General features: G+C 42.1%; 1 protein-coding gene across 2 annotated transcripts in view; it reads right to left on the reverse strand.

Annotated features, from left to right (window-relative positions):
• Positions 1–19,004, reverse strand: part of RSBN1L (round spermatid basic protein 1 like) — a 49,131-nt gene that overhangs the window by 13,326 nt on the left and 16,801 nt on the right. The window contains exons 3-4 of one of the 2 annotated variants that reach the window (XM_083811231.1): positions 11,233–11,493; positions 10,850–10,914 (exon numbers count right to left, since the gene is read on the reverse strand). In XM_083811231.1, the coding sequence (XP_083667357.1) occupies positions 10,850–10,914; positions 11,233–11,493 (326 nt within the window). Of the gene's footprint in view, positions 1–10,849; positions 11,494–19,004 lie in introns of both variants that reach the window. The other variant, XM_083811230.1, reaches the window with a different exon arrangement.

Genomic DNA, 19,004 nt, shown 5'->3' on the forward strand with positions numbered 1-19,004 from the left:
ATTTTTTCCTTAGGAAAGGAATATAAGTTAGAGATAGACCATGAAAATGAATGCCTTTCCAGAAAGAGCAAGAGGCAGCCTGACAGAGGCGGCAGCTGGTGGCAGTGAGCATCATCTTCTGCAGCAGCCATCTCCAACTGCTCATCCTTTTCCACTGCGTTTTCCTGCAGCAGCAGACGTGGTTGGTCTCTGCTTCAAAGCTGCCAGCAAGCAGAAGACGACTTCCAGCTGCCCTTGAGAAACTGCCCTCTCATCTCTCCCATTGACTGGGCACAAACAGAATAGCTCAGCTGGAAGGGACCATTCTAAGACCATCCAGTCCAAAAGTAAAACGAAACCTCTTAAAACAGCAAAATACGGATAACCTACATATAAGCACAGCAGCGTGAGATAAGACAGCAATGTTTTCTCACTCTTTCCCATCACCATCTTTTTGCTGGTTTGTTCATAGGACGAGGAAAATTACCCTATATAATTCTGAACTCTCAAAAACAATGTTGATATACTAAAAATGGAGTGATACATCAAGTTCTATACATGAAGTTGTCATTAAGTTGTGCATCGACCACAGACCGTGATTATACCAATTCCATACACCCTTCACGTGGTAATCCTCTGAAGGTGATTTTACTAAACCACAGTGAACACTGAACTCTGTTACAAATTTGCTCAAACAGCTGGAACAATCTAAATCCAGAATAAAAGAAGGGATCACTGACATGTAGTTTTTCTATCTTACGGTCAACAGGAATGAAATCACACTCACAAAAATCAACTAAAAAGCAGTATAATAGAAAACACAGGAGAAACAGGTAGATAGATGTAACTGAATCACTACAACAGCCTACCGTCTTTCTTCTCATTTAGCACAAATTTGAAGTATGTCACCTAAAAATACACAAAGGATCCTGTGTCAATCTCTCACATTAAGAAAATAGAAAGTTGTGACAGTAAAACCACCACTCCAATCAGAATTAGTAAAACTTGAGAATTAGCTGCTTCTGTGACTAGCATTGCAAGAACTGATTGTTTTTAGTATAACTTAATTTGCTCAGTTTTAAGTAAGAATTTATTAAAAGTATTTTAGCAAAAAAGCAAATATTTTTAGCATAAAAGCCTTGCTGTCCCAAAGAGCCTGAAAAATAATACTGAAATTCTACTGAAAAAATACCACTGATATATTTGAGCATTATTATTCAATAAATTGGAAGCACCTTAGACACTATCTTAAAGGCTTCCCATTTTCCGTGTGGAAGATACACAAACTGGAAGCAGAAGTCCAGAGAAACCAAACCTTTTAAGGCTTCTTTTTCTAAATGTAAAAGAGAGCACATCACAACTGAATCCTTATGTTGAATAAAGTACTTTTTTCCATCCAAATATCTGATTTTTATGATTTTAATGGTTTAAAGGTCTTCCAGTTTTTCAGCTTTAAAAGCAGGACGTCTGGAAAGAAGTCAGCATACAACGGTGCATCGTAAGAAAGAGCACCAAAAAGAAGAAACAACCACTGAACCCAAAATAATTTCAAGGAACCCACAAAGAAAGCTCCACCAAACAACAAAAACATTAAGTAACCATAAAAATAAGCTGGGACATCTAGGAGAATAGCGGGCTTTCATTTCAACACAAGTGCACAAGCAATGCACTTACAAATTTGCACCTTAGAATGAAGAACAACCCAGCCTCACGGTCACTGTTATTGTGCTCATTCTGCTAACTCAGCAGCAATAGCCAGGAATGCCTAGGAGTCAATGTCGTGTTCCTTCTTTCTCAGTACGCTTGAAAAAGGTGCCCAAAAGGCTTTCTGTTTCTTGCCACCTCTTTTCAAGTCCTTGAAAGCTTACATGTGTTTCCATTCCAACTTGCACTGAAAATAACACCCTAGAATTACTCTGAGCTTAAAAATACTTGCAAATCTGCTTGCTTTTAAAGCCTATGTACTCCTTAAGGGTTTTTTTTAGTCAGTTTTTGCGATCAGGTTAAGACACCTTGACAGTTTTATGATTTTTAGAAGGTTATTCATTATCACCAAAGCTTTAAGTTTTAGGAGATGCACCCTTAGGGCTTTTTATTGCAATACAGTTCTACCAGCGTCCTTTTACCACTGCAGTTAGTGCTGTCACTTCACATTGCAGCTGAATTCCTCAAATAACACAGGATGGATACGCCAACAATTTAAAAGCAAGATGACCTATTATTCTGTACTCCACTGACACAGAAACAGTGAAGCAGTTGATAAAGAATCCCAAAAATGAATTAAAGAATAACATCAATTAGCTACCTTCGTGGAAAACAACCTTGCCAAAGCAAAGTAGCAATTACACACTTGTAACTTGAAAGGACCTGCAGCAAGGTTCGGTCTCAGATTCTCTCCCAGCTGCCAGTACAGAGCTCTGGGGCTTTGTTTAATTTGTTTGTTGTTTTTTTCCCCCGTCAGCACAGAATATCCCAATCAGAAAGAGCAACATGTGACTGTCATTGATAGCTGTTGGCTAAAACTGTCAAAAAGCAATCCTCTAAGGTAACTCTTTTCTAAGCGTAAAACAAACAAGCATGTGTGCAGATTAAGTCATTCCATATGAACTGATGCTGTTCAATGCCATTAAATAACTGAAACAATTTTCTGCTTTGAAGACAAGCTGCCATCGTCCATCAAAGAAGTCTTGAGAGTTTTAGAGATTACTTTATAAAAAACAATGGTGCAACATATATGCTTTAACAAGCTAAAATTCAATATTTTCATCATCCACAAGAGGAAAAAAAGATGTACTTTGGGAACTCGTGTAGCAGCAAACAGGTACTAGTAACCTTTAAAACTTCAATAACTAACCAAAGAGCTTTCGACTGAAAGCAAAATTTTACTGAAAGCTACTGAAGCAACTAAGACATGCTCCAACAAAGAATTCCTATGACCACAGAACACATGAAAATAACACAATATATGAAAACAGAAGTCTTTAAGGATAAGAAAATGAAATAGTACCCTATTACTTCAGATTTCTGTTAGAGAAAAGTGTTTTCAGAAAGTCCCCTCAAATATTAGAAGAGCCAGAGTATTTTCAAGCAAATAGGATTCCACAAATCAGAGTGAACAGCAAAAACAACTCCCCAAAAATGAACTTGCAAGAGCTGAACAAGGAGGACAGCAAAGGGAAGATAATACTAGAATTGCTTGAAGGAGACCTGGAATGGGGAAAAGAAAAATAAAAGTTCGAGATGTCCAGAACTGTAAGGAAAAAAGCAGAGCCACTGATCTGAGGAGACTACACAATCATGAACCATCAGAATCACACCCCTTGCATTATTTCCTTTAAAATACTTATGCTGTTCTCTGCACTATCTGAATATCCACTGTCTAAGCACAGTTAACGCAGGCAACATGGAATAAAGGACTTCAGAAAAGGGTGGGCAAGGAGGAGTCAAGTTATTTCCCTGAAGCAGCAAACTGCCTGCTGTCATGGAACAGGCTGACGGCGTAGTCCTGCCCTCGCCCTTGAGCTACCTCTGGTGCTGTATAGTAATATAATTTGTAATTATACAGTAATATAATTTGCTGACTTAGCAATAAACCCAATCACTCAGGAGTTGGCTAAGTTTTCTGCTGAGTTAACAAGACACGTTGGCTCACTGTGAGGTCCGAGAAGCACCCCAGCTTGGCACAAGAACACACAAGTGGAAGCAGAAAGCAAGGACATTCTCCTTCAGCAGCAGCAGGTGCTAGATGGACTCTGACAATTTGTAACCGCACACTGGGTAGTGTAAAACATGGGCTACTTCCCCCAAATCGAATAGGCTTCATGAGGAGGACCCTCACTTATCCTGGAGTACCAAGGCAGTTCACTGAAAGAGAAGCAATGCTGTAATAAATCAGTGAGAACCTGAAACACATTCTTCAAATCTGTAAGAGGATAAACATGCCACCTTAAAGAAACAGGTGGTAAGGAAAGCAAAATAAAAACTGGAGACCACTTAGTCCAGATTTAGTTTCCACAGGGAAGAAGAAAAACATCAGCACATTAGCTAAATGTCCAGAAAATATGATAAAAGATGAGCATGTAATAAATACGGACATGTCAAAGAACAACCAAGCCACACAAACCTTTCTTTCCACAACAGGATAGGCTTTTTCCAAAGACAGAAACATGGTATAGTAACAGCAAACAGTGAACAGTTTTCCCTCTTCTGTATTCAAATAAATATCAACATGAAAGGCCCTGTGCTGTGGTATTCAGGAAGGATCCCTCCTCTGAACACGACTGTTTGCGGTTTCGCCCAGCAGGCAGCTCAGCACCACACAGCTCTTCACTCACCCCCTAACTGGGGTGGGTGGACAGGGGAGAGAATCAAAGAAGGTAAAACTCAGGGGATGAGATGAAGACAGTTTAATAGGGCAGAAATAAGGCACAATGACAATAATAAAGAAGTGTACAAGACAAGCGACACACAATGCAAATGCTCACCACCCACTGATCGATGCCCAGCCAAACCCCAAGCAGCAGCACCACCACCCCAGCCAACGCCCCCAGTTTATTGTCTAGCATGACACCATGCGGTATGGGGCATCCTTCTGGTCAGCCTGGGTCACCTGTCCTGCTTCTGTCCCCTCCCAGCTCCTTGTGCACCCCCAGCCTCCTTGCTGGCAGGGCAGCACGAGCAGCAAAGTCCTTGGCTCTGTGTGAGCACTGCTCTGCCACAGCTAAAACATCGGTGTGTTATCAGAGTTATTCTCATCCTAAATCCAAAACACAGCAAGATAACAGCTACCAGGAGGAAAGTTAGCTCTATCCCTGACAAAACCAGGAGAGTATCCATCCCTTATTCTGTATCATCCGTGTCATGCATGTCATAGGTCCCGTGCTTTCCAACGCATCCCACAGTCACCACCGCCTTTTTTGCCTGTTGATAGATACACACAGATATCATGCTCCCTTGGTCTATGGGCCATCCCCCTAAAGGGTCTGTTGGCTTCATTTAGTTCATCAGTTCAGGCTCCAGCTGTCATAACAGTCCTTCGGGGCAGGAGAGATGGCGTGTGGTATAGGATTGGCACATGCTGAAGCCAGGGCTGGTTCCGTCAAAATCCATTTTTCGTTAATCTATGTGATTCTTACTGTAATCCCATTGACATGGCATGTATCAGCTCGGGATGGCATACATAACTGCACAGCAATTAACATCGTACAAATCAGACCATTTGCTGTTCTTGCCCAACATCAAATCCCCGAGGCACACACCAGAATTCCCCATTCTTCCACATTACCCACCAAGTGCACCCAGGTCCCTGAGCAAAAGCAACCCCACGGATGGGTCTGCCTTACCCCAAGGCAGGAGTAGCCCAGACTGCCTTGCCCAGCATATCCCTTATGTGCACTGCGGGGACTTGATCCCCTTCTACAGCACGTAACAGGCTTGACCGGGCAGGGTCAGATCGACTGGCAGATCCGCTAGTGCTGACTAGTGTGTATCCCAATGTTTGGGTGTCCCAGCGCCCATCACCTTCAGTGTAGTCTTCAGCAGTCCATTGCATCACTCGATTTTCCTGGAGGCTGGTGCATGACAGGGGATGTGATACACCCATCCGATGCCGTGCTTTTTGGCCCTGGTATCTATGAGATTGTTTTGGACATGAGTCCCAATGTGACTCAATTGTTTCTGGGGCGCCACGTTGCTCAAAGACTTGTTTTTCAAGGCCCAGGATGGTGGTCTGGGTGGCGGCAAGGGGCATGGATGCGTTTTGTTTCCAGCCATCCGGTGGTTGCTTCCACCATGCTAAATACATGGTGCTAGCCAGGGCGGGTTTGTGGGACTGTGATATAATCCTCCTGCCAGGCCTCCCATGCTGATATTCCAGCCACCACCCTCCATACCAGAGGCTTTAACTGCTCGCCTCACTTAACAGCAGCACGTTTCACAATCACAGATAACCTGTGCAATAGTGCCCGTGGTCAGGTCCACCCCCCGATCACGAGCCCATCTGTATGTTCCATCTCTGCCTTGATGGCCCGAGGTGTCACGGGCCCACTGAGCTGTAAATAACTCACCTGTACGTTGCTAGTCCGCGTCCACCTGAGGCACTTCAATCTTAGTGGCCTGATCCACCTGCTGGCTGTTTTTTTGACAGCAGCCCAACTCTTGGGTACATGAGCATCTACACGGCATATGTTTACGGACAGGTTCTCTACATCTTGCCACAACGCAGCAGCCCAGATGGGTTTGCCCCTGCACTGCCAGTTGCTCTGCTGCCATTGCAACCACCCCCACAGGGCATTTGCTACCATCCACGTGTCGGAACAGAGATAGAGAACTGGCCCCTTGTGCCTTTCAGCAATACCCAAAGCCAGCTGGATGGCTCTCACTTCTGCAAATTGGCTCCATTCACCTTCTCCTTCAGCAGTATGTGACACGTCCTGTAGGACTCCATACAGCAGCCTTCTGCCTCCGACGCTTCCCCACAATACGACAGCAGTGAACAGGGCATATTGCTTCTCATTTTCTGGTAGCTTGTTGTACAGCGGGGCTTCGTCAGCACGGGCCACCTCCTCCTCTGACGATATTCTGCAATCTTTGCCTTCTGGCCAGTCCACGATCACTCCCAAGATCCCTGAGCAACTGGGGTTTCCTATTCGAACCCATTGTGTGATCAGAGGGAAAGCAAAGAGCTGTATCAGATATCTGTACATGGAATTGCGTATGAAAATAAAAAGCTTAGCAGGAGCTAAGGAGCTCACAAACTGCCCTGAAAAAGGCAGGAGTAGACAACCAAGAGCAGTCACTTGAAGCAATCCTCTCATGCTCCTTGACAATAACATGCCAGATGGACACTGGCCACTTTCAGTACCCTATTTTACAAAAAAAAAAGGCTGACTGAATAGAGTAAAGGGAGAGCATTAAGACTGGTAAGTGTACGACACATCGTGGTAGGCTAAAATAGCTAACATGACTTGACCTGGAGAGGAGGTGAGGGAGCTGGTAAGTGATCTTCAGACACAGAGAACACTAGGAGAAAAGCATATGCTGTTTGCCTTGTCCACTGCTGATCAGAATAAAAAGCCTAGCAGGAGGATTGAGATAAGAACAAGAAAAGACTGTTCAACAGATTCCCCTGGGAAACATGAAATCACCCTGAGACCTCCAGCAAGCACATCAGACACGCATTAATCAGATAAGGTTTAAAATACTCAAGTCTTGGCTTGAAACACTGGAATTTTGTATAGCTCAGTTTCTTCTACTCCACATGTACCAGTAAGTTGTCTCTGATTTTTCCTGCGTTTCAGCCTTATCCCGCTCTGCTAAGCATTGTTACTGTCAAATCTTGAAGAGTGTGAGCTGTGGGGTTTTAGCAAGACACTAAAAATGTACACTTAGCCAGCATGAAGACACAGTAATAGTTTCAAGATGTGCCTCAAGAGCACATAAAATGCTTATCTGAAGTGATGTAAGCTGCAAGCAGGTGGCAAAAGCTGATTCTTTGTTCTCTGAAATGCTCGTAAGAACTTGACAAGTAAGATTCACAGCTGTGAGGTAACTGATGCAGCTCTGCAACCTACAAAGATGAATGAACCTAGGGACGTACCTACAGCACAGCCTGAAAGAGCGACTTACAGGATACAAGGACACCCATAATAGTTCTATTTTGCCTAGCTGTAGAAACAGTCTGACACTGAGACCATTCACAGCAACAGAACTGTCACATCAACTAAAAAATTAAGAATTTATTCATGAGCACTTAAACATAGGTGCAAGACCCGTGACTGGCAACTCCCCAGTTCCCCTTTCCCCAAATTTAAAAGCTAACTCTGATGAGATGATCAATTCCAGCTGAAGCTTCCCTCTCCTGTACCCCACTGCAACTTCTCTCACACGTTTTTCCCCATTTCTAATCTCCCACCAAGTGAAAACGTATTACACTTATAAGCAGTAAAGAAGAAAAGCTGAGAGGACTTTTTCAAGCCTCTAACTGTGAGGCCAGTATTTCAGTTGCAGTTAGCAGGACCCCAGCTATTTTAATCCCATTATCAGAACTCACTGTGGAATCTGCCTGATAAACAACCACCAAAACTCATCTGCCACAAAGCACGAAGTGGAAGCTTACTGAACAGCACTGAAATAATCAACTAGAAAAAAAACCACGCACCTCTGATACAATACTCTACGATACCTTCTGCTTCAGGATTAGCTCACTCCTTTCCATTGACTTTTTGGAAATGTACATTTTAAGATCTCTTTAAATAGATTTTAGGTTTGTCAGACCGATTGCACACACTACAAAGATCTCAAAAATGCTCCAGAACTTCATTTCCGAAAGTGAGCCTCGTTTCAGTGTTTTAGCTGAAATTAGCAAAGCAACAGCTGTGTTTAAGGCTAAAGAAGATTGAGATAGGTAGTCAAAGCAAACCAGATAAACTGAAGTGTATGCATCCAAGAAATCAACTCACCTCTCAACTGAGAGCATGCAACTGCTAGACACTGGACATGCAGCTCAGAACAACGTGGAGCACAGCGGTACAGAGCTTTTCCAGTGCAAGAACAGAAAATTACATTTAGAGTGTCATGGAAACGCACTGCAACAACGTGTAAGAATCCCTTCAAGATCCACAGACAACTCAGCAAAAACAGAAAGTATTATCAATCTGCATAATTCAGTAACAAATTACATAACCATTTAGTACTTTTTTATAAAGTTAAAGGCAGAAAACCAAAAAACAGGTAATTGATAACCGATGAATCAAATACACAAAGTGAAAAAATGCAGCTGAAGGTTAAACACACAAAACTCTCAATCCTCAGATTTCAAAAGGTCCTGCTATACCTGTGGAAGATGACCTCCCTGACACAGCATCACTAGATTCTTACACTCCTTCCTAAACATCTTTCCTACCAGCTCCAGTCAAGGAGGAGAACACTAAGCTAAGCAAACCTTTCAGCTGCAGCAGCCCACCTGGTCACACGTAGACAGAATAAGATTGAAAATAAGGAAAAATAAAAGCAAGAGCTAGCGAATCAAGACAGTGACTGAAACACTCCAGGACACTGATGCTGTACAGAAGATGATGTGAAGTCTAGTGTATGTCTATATAAGTTATACACACTACGCCCGTTATGTTACCGAAAATGTGTAAGGAGCCAAGCATTTTCCGTCAGGCAAATTCAGACAAGTGATAAAATACTACAAAAACATGCTGAAAAACCGAAAGAAAGAAAAAGGAGAAATATTTGTCTGAAGGCTTTGTTCTGGTAAAATACACAAAGTTGATTTGAATACTATAATACAAAGTTTGGCTTCTTTCACCTGCTACATTTTCTCTTCCTGTTCGTCCTTCACACAATAGGAAATGATAATCTCAAAAACCAATGACCACAGGATTGATTTAACTATGGATACTGATGTCAAGTTCACCCATCCTTTCAAGTAAGTAGTTCCGGTTTAATTCACAAAATCAAGTTTAGGCTTTTCTTAAGTATCTTTAAGACAGATGACAGCACAGTTCTGCCCCCATTAATGCTGCCCCAGACACCACGTTAGACTTACAAACACACACGGACAGATCCAGCTTCCTTCTGTGCAATGACCTAAGATGGAAGTGCTCTGGATAGCTCCCCGTAACACATTCTGCGAGTTTCACCATTAAGTAACAATTCAGCTTGCAGACTGAAAGACTTTAGTAGACTTATTTTATAGAACATTCTTATTCCATGGCAGTAGACTTCTTTAAACCAGGCTTTAAAACAGGGCTGCAAATGTTCTCTTGTAGCAACAATTCAGTTCTGCATATGCTTGCAAGGTAACACATGAAATTTATCAATAGATGCAGTAGTCGTCTATGCAAATATTTACGTAAAGAAAACAAAAGCATACTTTTCATCAAAAAGATGACAGTATAACTTGAACTCTTGGTAATTGTCTAAAAAAAGTGAAGACTAAAATAGTTTAAGTGTTCCAAATTGCATTTAATGCTCACAAATAGGGATCTATTTCTACTCAAGTTAAACAGGTGATTGTGATCTAAAGGTGATAGACAGAAAAACAGGATTGAGTTTCTTCTGAACACTAACAGATTATCTGTAAAGGCTTTCCATAATACCCTCCTCACCAAGGCTGCAGTCTAAGAAAGTTAGAATTTTTCCCCTAAACTTACAGGACCTGAAATACATTACTGTTGTAAATATTTATATCTTTCACAGCACATTAATAAATACCAGAGGTGACATTTAACCAGTAGTTACCATTACAGGATTATACAATCATTTCTCCATAGAAAATAAAATAAGAAATAGATTCAAAAAGATGCCTGCCATTTTGCCACATAACTGCTCTAAAGAGAATACAACTAACCAAGGGCAAATGCAAATAAAGAAGGATTAAATTAGTATTTGTTAACCACTGTAAAGTTCTCCTTTAAGATTGGATTTAGAAGCCTCAAGCTACAAATTACATTACTCAACTGTGCCCTACACAGGTTTTTATGTATACCATTGCTCTAATGTATTAAAGTACTTCAGTTTTATGAAGATCCTAATACAGATGAGCTATGGTTTAGACATCCAGATAGCCACAGCTAAATCATTTTAACCCTAAAACATAGTTAAGCTTTAGCTCCAGAAACAAATCCAAAGAGAACTACGTACACATGCATGCAAACATTTTCCCTCCCCCAGAAAAAGCAACTTCTCAGATAATATGCTCCTTGTCTTTAATAACGCAGAACCAACTTATTAAACAACCGTGCTTCTAGTCTTCTGCTTCATCTACACAGCACTGCTAATAGTAAATGTGTTCTAAAAAAACCATTCACAGTTGTTTGAAACCATAATATGACTTTAGAAAGTAAAATGTATAACCTCTTACCTGAGCATGAAAATTTGACATAGTCGTTGTCTCTATATCTTTCTTTCCCAAAATCTCCATTTTCACTGGCGAATTGGGAAAATTAAATGAAAAGTAGTCTAAAAAGTCAGGTAAATAAGTAGCTGCCCCATGAACAATACCCATTACATAGTAAGCTGCACAGTTTTCATTTTCACTAAAAACCAGACCCACAAACTCTTCTGCAAATCTCTCCATCTCCACAGGAGATAAGTGGGAGAGTTCATTACTGTAGGCATGGATAACTGATGCACCTCCGTTAGGCTGGTGCTCAATATGAATCAGCTGTTTGAACTCCAATGTGTCCAACCTTTTGAGTTTATTTTGAACCCGTGGCTCCTTTAACGAGACAAATGGAAACTCACTGTTCTCTGGTATCATGGACTCACAGTCCTTCTTGGGATCCATATTTTTCCCATTGAAATCCTTAAGATGATCATCTATGATGCCTTTGGCTTCCTGATCCTCAACATCAGAAACCAGTCCTGAGCAGATGGTCTGAATGGATTTGCTGTACATTTTTGGGCGCTTCCTCTTCTCATTCTCTTTATGTTTCTTTTTCTTTTTCTTCTTAACCTTTTTAATCTGTAGCTCTTCCGCATTGGTTTTTGGTTTTTCCTTCCCAGCTGTTGAGAGGAAAAAAAAGATCTCTTAAGCACCTTGACATACAAAACACTTGTTTAGAGATCAGGATTAAGGATACCAAAGCACTCATCAAAAGGCACACGGAGAACACCACCAAGTTTCAGTGAACACATCTTATTGAAAAGAGTAGACACCTGCCATAATCATACTACAACTGAAAAGTAATCTACAGGGGGAAAATTAAAAACACAGAAAACAAGTTTGCTAAGGCTGCTTTTATAAACACAGTCCATAACCACACTAACTGGTCGTCAGTAACCACTAAACCGGAAAGTTCAGGCATTACGTGACAGCTGTCAACAAGCACTGCCAAACAAGGGCTTTATAAACAGTCAGTGAATGTAAACCATCAGCAAGCTGTTGGCAAATGTTGCTGCCAGGACCTACCTCATCACAGGGCTTTACGCAGTCATTCTTCCAGAAACAAAAACAAGTTTTGTTGAAATGCATGTGGAAACACCTAAAAACTGACCACTGAGTTTGTTTTCTTTAAAAAAAACTCACAACCCAGTAACTAGCTCAAAGCTGACTTTCAGTTTAGCTTGCATATTAATGTAAGACATAAGGGGCTAAGGCTAAGAGTACTCATTTGCGGATGCTGTGTTCAAGTGATTCCCAAGATAAACATCCTCCTTTCTTTTCAAGTGTTTTTCTTCTAGTGCTCGGGAGGAGATGGGTGGAAGAGTGGATGGCAAGTAATAAGTGGGGTAACTGACGTGTCAGTGTCACGACACTGCCCTGAGGTCTAGTGGCTGATATCATCTCATTTCATGATTTGATAAAACCAAATTACTTACCACAATAGAGCACAAAGTTACATTCACAACCAGCAATTCAAGATTAGCAGGTTTAGACACCGAAGTTTAGTGAAGCATTGCAATTACATACACAACTTGTAAGTAATCTCAAATCACACGAGTTAGATAGCACGCTCATTTTCAAGCCAGTCTCTACTACTACGCTGCAGTAGACTGATTTCAGCTTGCAATCCTCAGACCAAGTAATTCATAAAAATAGTGTTTAAAAAGAGAAAAGGAAAAAAACATGAAAGATAACAACCACTGGTGTAAGGAATCACACATTCTTGGTAATTAAGAGGCTTGGATCTGGAATATGCACAGATGCTGGAAAGGACAACAAGCAAGAGGCTTGCCTCCGAGCCTCCCGAGGTTCACAACAGCAGCCACACACCTCTGGGGTTTCTCAAGCACGGGCAGGCGAGCCAGTTCTCACTGGCTTCTATTTGCTCATCCTGTGGGGGGAAGAAGTGCCCTGAGGTCACTTGTTCCTTATTTAGCCTGAACAAGGAAGTGGGCACTGGGATTTCCTAACCTAATCCACTCAGTTGAGAGCTACAAAGACTCCCCTCTAAATCAGATTTAAACGTAGCACTCTGTGAGCACATCATCAGTTTTAGGTAACTAAGTTCAACTGCCAAAAGGCACAGTGTGCTCAAGAAAATCTGTCTTTTGAGCAGGCTCAATTTAACGTAAAAACAGCATGGCCCTTTGCAGCAATACTACTTCACCTGGTAGATGCAACAGTCACCACTTCACAGCTGTCTTCCTTCTGCCACAGTTTAAATCTATCAGGCATGGAAAGACCAGAAAGAGCAGCAAGACACATACAGCCAGCTACCTAATCCTTACTGAAATCCCCAAAAATAAGTCATCAAGGATGCCAACGTACCTGGGGAAAGTGTCATTACCTGACATATCAACTACCCTTCACATTTGGTGGTATTGCAATGGTGCCATGATGGTACCACTTTCAGGTGGGGAAAACAAAGCCAGGAAAGGCTTAGGACAGTTCCACACCATGTACTACCAACCTGGCAGCCTTTTTCCACTCCTCCCCTCTGCAACCACACACAACTAGAGAGGATCCAAAAGCCAACAGGTATTGCTAACTCTTAAAAGCGGTTTAACGTACTATTTTAAAATTATTTTTACTCTACACATGAGAATTCGTTGCTATACTGAAGGATACAGAAAGAATCCCAACATTACACCAGTTTGGAAGTAGAAAATAAGGAGTCCCAGCACTGAATGCCAAGTGGGGCTGGAGGAAGCAGGTATCGCCTGCCCACCTACTTCACTTGTTCTCATCCAGAGTCCCGATCTTTCACACCAGTAACTCAGATCCCAGACTTAATGCATGACAGGGAAGAGATGGAAACGTGCATTATCAGGGTTACTATCAGCAGTAATATCATTTGCAACCCAATACATCAACTTTTTAAGTTAAAGCACATAGCAAATGGCTTCTTGCTTTGTCATACTTGAGCATTTCCATTATCACCAAAAACACCTTAAAACCAAAGAGATTGTCACCTATATGTCCTTGCTAAACACCCAGCTTCTAAGTTACATTTCAATTAGTAATAATGGAAAGCAAAGTATTTGCATAAAATGTGTATGAATCTGTATCTCTGCAAAGCTACCTCAAAAATTGCAGACTTCTATTTCTACAGTACAAGGACAAGAAAAATCTTATTTCCTCTTTCAACCTGTCCCATTCCCTGCCTTTGATTATAGCTTCTGAGAAGTCTTTCAATGTAACAATCAATTTCATTCAACTCCCCGTCATGCGCCATGTTTCTTTAATCCATCACTTAACGTATTTCAGAAGCTATACAAACAAGGACTTGTCAGGTTACAAAAATTCAGGAAACCGCAGTGCAATGAGCAAAGCTGAGCCTCAGAAGCAGAGATACCTATAAAACACACAAAACCAGAAGATCACTGTAATATACACAATCAGAGTCAGACACACTGGATGTAAATCAGCACATTAGATCAAGCTCTTATCATTTGGTATCTTACTCAACGTATCCAAAAAGGTTCACACTCACACCAGCTGTAAAAACAAGCTTTCATTATCCTGGTATACACCTATGTAAGTACTCAAAACCTTCTTAAGAGGGATTACGCTAAAGCGTTTTTGAAGTGAAGAACATTTATCATTCTGTGTTTGTTTTCACACCACCTCCATGAAGCTTTCAGAAGCAAAGAAAACGCTCTTAGCCCCAGGATAAAAATAATAATTCTCCTAGTATCCAACACAGTTGTCCTTCCAGCTTTTGGGGAGATTTTCTGTTCAGCTCCAAGTACAAATACACACACACACACACCACGCAGCAAAAGAAGTTGAATTTTTAGGTGGAAAAAAATCCACACAAGGTACAACCAAATTCCCTGCACACCAAACCCAAAGCTTGAACTTTTTAATATAACATTTAAGTTACATAATTTCTCAGCCTGCCTTTTTTTTTTTTTAAAAAAAAGGCAACATTTTTGTGCACTTAATTGTAAGATCATGGATCAAATCACAATTTCTTCCCTCTGTCCTTTACAAAAGCACCCACACACTCACTGCACAGTGCCTGTTCCTGCTACTTGTCTTGACATCAAGATACGCCCAACTTTTCAGTATTTGTGTTCAATTATTTTAGCATGCAGTTAAAATTTTGCTGAGGAATACAAACACCAAATGGAAAACAATGATTTCTTGAACAGAACTTCGAAGAAGAATGCGGCATTTTTTTAGCCTCAGGCTTCTCCTCTGCTGAATTTCAAAGATCCAAAAGTAGGTGTTTCAAGTAGATGGTTAAAGCTACTCAGAAGTTGCAAAGACCTCTACAGCAAGGGGAATTAGTTTGCTGAAATACTGTGATTGCTATCAGCAATGCCCAGTGAAGTACTTTCATCTTATCTTTTTTTGCATTAGCTGTGGAGAGGAGCAGAACACGCTCAGTCACTCCTGTGCTGCACGTATAAAAATGCTTTAAAGCAAAGTGTGTTGCTTCTTCCAAAAGCGATGGTGCTTCTCTGACACCTGACTAAAGGAGAGCTGAAAAAAGCAGTTGCATGCAGTGTCTCCCTAGCACATTAATCAAGATGTCTCACAGCAGACGATATCAAATTTGGTAAAAACACAGTAATCCAAAAGGCAAAATAAAGATCCAAGCACTAAGATATCCAAACTATCTTTGGTTTAAGCAAGACCTGGCAGCAGCAGTACAGCTTACAGCCAGTGCTAACTTATTTCACCTCTCAAGAAGTTGCTATCAAGGCAATCTCTCACAACCCAAAGCCTTCAGGACAGGCGTTTGAGTCTTCACCAGCAATCAAAACAAACGTGTGTGCATACAGACACACAGAACTGCACAGTCTAGTGTCAACCAAGACATTAGATATTTTGAAGTTCATGGCATCTTCTGTCTCTGCATATTCTGAGATGCATCTGAACGAGCACAGCTACTGAAACACCTATACACAAAACAAAAAACTTTTTCCACTGCATGAATCAAAAACACGATTCAGAAGTTTCACTAGTGCTTCAGAGAAGTCTGTTACTTACAGTACTTAAGAATGAGCAGTAAGGGAGGATATGGAGGAATGGGATGGGGGAGGACAATTCAGCACTTTTTTCCACAACCTTTCCCCTTATCCGGTGTTAAAAACCACAATGAGCTCATGCTTTATACTGGGGTGCAAAAGACTGAAGAACAGCAAAAATTTGAATTTCACTTCTGCTTATATTTGGCTAGCAACATCTGCATGAGGATGGAGCTTGAACTGTATTTGTAACAAAATGAGAAGAGTGGAAATCCATCCACGTATTCATTCTGTTCGTGCACTCACTCAGCAGTAACAGAACTCCCTCTAGGCACGTTTTTAGCCACCTTCTATGCAAATCAGGCTTTACATTATACAAACACAGGACAACCAAAATAACCCACAAAACTAACCCACTGCAAGCATCTGCATGGGAGGTAGATCTCGTAAAGAGGCTCCGTGAACTTACTGAGAACAGTGCCACAGTATCCCTGACCCACAGCGCAGGACCTATGGACTGGACTGAAATTCAGAACTGTTGGAATTGTCCACAAATAATCCCATGCACCGTTATTATTACATGATACTCGTTTGTGATTTAAAACTATGCTAGCCAGCCTTAATTTTGGTAACTGCAAGTTGACTCCTTCCAAGTGTGAGCTTCTAGAAAAGAACTTGAAGTTACCTAAAGCATCCTGCTTTGTCCATGAGCTCATTTATTTGCAGCTCCACATTAGCAGCAGCCACCGAGCTCTTATTTTATTTGACTGTCTCAACTAGAGCAGCATTTCAATTTTGGGGTCACAGCCCCCATAGGTAGCAGCCAGGGGCAGGAGGTACTGCAGGAACTTCAGAAAAACATTCCCAACGAGGTTCAGTTGCTCCCCCCGCAGTTTTCTGGCTGACTGCTAGTAGCAGCAAGGAACAGCCATTTATAACTGCAGGCAGTCATTCAAGTCAGCTTTCACTTCCCCGCTTTGGGAGAAGTCGGTCACCAGGACTGAACAGAGCTGCGCAGCACTTGGTGGGGGGCAGGACACAGAGGAAGGGCCATCGGTGCAGAGGAGCCTGAGCAGGGACCACATTTTCTGGATTTATTTCAATTACACCGAAGGATTGAAACACAGCATCTCACCGCTCGTTCTATGGCACAGGAGAAGTCACAGAAATATCAAGCAGCCACTGGCATGCTGCTTGTTCTGCAGCAAAACATCCGCCTGGCTACTGCTGCCAGCAGCTGCAAAATGTTATTTAAGTCTTTGGCTCCATCCTGTACCAACTATCTCCTATGGCAGTGCTCCTGAGACGCAGTCCCACCTTGCCAACCAAATCCAGGGCTCAGGTGCCTTCTGCCATCCTCACTGCAACTCAGACGAAAGCTACTGGCGTTAGGAATTTATTACAATTCAGCTCTGCTCGATCTCTTCAGGCTGAGTCTTCAAAGAGTAAACACAGAAATCCCACTTCAAACCACAGAAACAGAGATGAAGTATCCCCCTCTGTCTTTCAATGAACTCAAAGTTCATAGCCACAAGCAACTAAGAAGTAGCTTAGAACTGGAGCAGCCAAGAGCCCATTCACTGACCAGTAAATAAATAAAACATGCAGTCAGAGAGCACTAGGACAAGGATTATTAGAGGCACAGCCACTTACAGTAGCAAAAAAAGACAAAGAAAACCCCACAGCACCCAGCACACGAATGAAAAACCTTTCAGCTCTTAGAAAGACTCGCTCATTCCAGCCAAATAGTTAAACAGATGACAGAATTTCATATTTCTATTTTACCATTATGTATTACAGTTTTCTTTCATATTATGTAATGAATATGGTTTAATATAGTAATGCAGCGAGTTAATGAAAACCCTTACTAAATAATTCAGAAGGCTTAAAACAACGGAAGGAATTTGAACAGACAGAGCGCACAGAGGCACTCCACGGTTGAGGAGAATGACCACCATCACCTGCTGACAGGTGGGAAGCTAAGAGGCCGTGTGCTGAACGCACACACGGCTTCCAGGTGTCTCAGTACACAGCCCTGGCACCAAAGCAAGCAGCAGGAGTATAAACGGAGAACTGACAGCTATCGTGTTCTAGTCAAAGGCTTGAAAGCTTGAATATTAAGCATCAGAAAAGTCTATGAGGATAAAATAATTCTGTTTCAAGTTGTCTCAGCCCTCCTGGGAACAGTCACAACCACCTTGAGAACTGCTCAAGATTTTCAGAAAATGAAGCTTGCAAGCACGCAAACACAGGATGCAAAGTAAGCGTGTGCGCTGATGCACACCGAGTTGTACCGTGCCCAGCTCAGTAAGGAAACCCTTACCCAGCAGTGCCTCCCAGGAAGATCCTAACGCGCTTCCTCCTATACCCTTTCCAACAACTGCATTTTATCATGGAAGCTTCACTGGGATGTTGTAAGATGAGGAGAAACTTACAAAGTGATAAAATATAAACCTTTATTTAAGTTCTTCTAGAACATCCTGAAGAGACAGTCTGCAAACAGGCTCTGGACTCTGGTCACCTGAGCTACTGCATTAAAAACACACGGGTAACTGTTAAGCTACTATTCTACATATTTTACAGAAGTATAAAGAACCCAGCAAGCTATTCGTCTTCCCACTGCTGGAGTCCAATCCCCTGCTCAAGCAGGGACACACAGAGCCACTCAACCAGGACCACATCCAGGTGGCCGTGGGAAGACCTACAAGATGGGAAACTCCACAACCCCCAGGAGCAACCTGTGCCAGTGCTCCATCAACCGCAGAGTAAAGAATCACTTCCTGACGTTCAGAGGAAACCTCCTGTTTCCGTTGGTGCCCACCGCCTCTTGTCCTGGCATTGGGCACCGCTGTAGAGCCTGGCTCCGTTCTCTTTATCCCCTCCCTTCAGGTATTTATAGACTTTGTTGAGATCCCCTGAGCCTCCTCTGCTGCAGGCCGAGCAGCCCCAGCTCCCTCAGCCTCTCCTCAGACCTGCTCCAGTCCCTTGATCATCCTCACAGTCCTGTGTTGGATTCTCTCCAGTCTCCAGAACCGAAATCCACTTCACATATACAACACAATCACAGGGTGAAAGAAATCCTGTGTGTGTACCCAGCCTGCTTGGACTCATCCAGCAATTTAGCCAAAAACAGTTATATGAAGAGCCTGGGG

This window comes from Anser anser, assembly GCF_964211835.1.
Source record: "Anser anser genome assembly, chromosome: 1".
NCBI lineage: Eukaryota > Metazoa > Chordata > Aves > Anseriformes > Anatidae > Anser > Anser anser.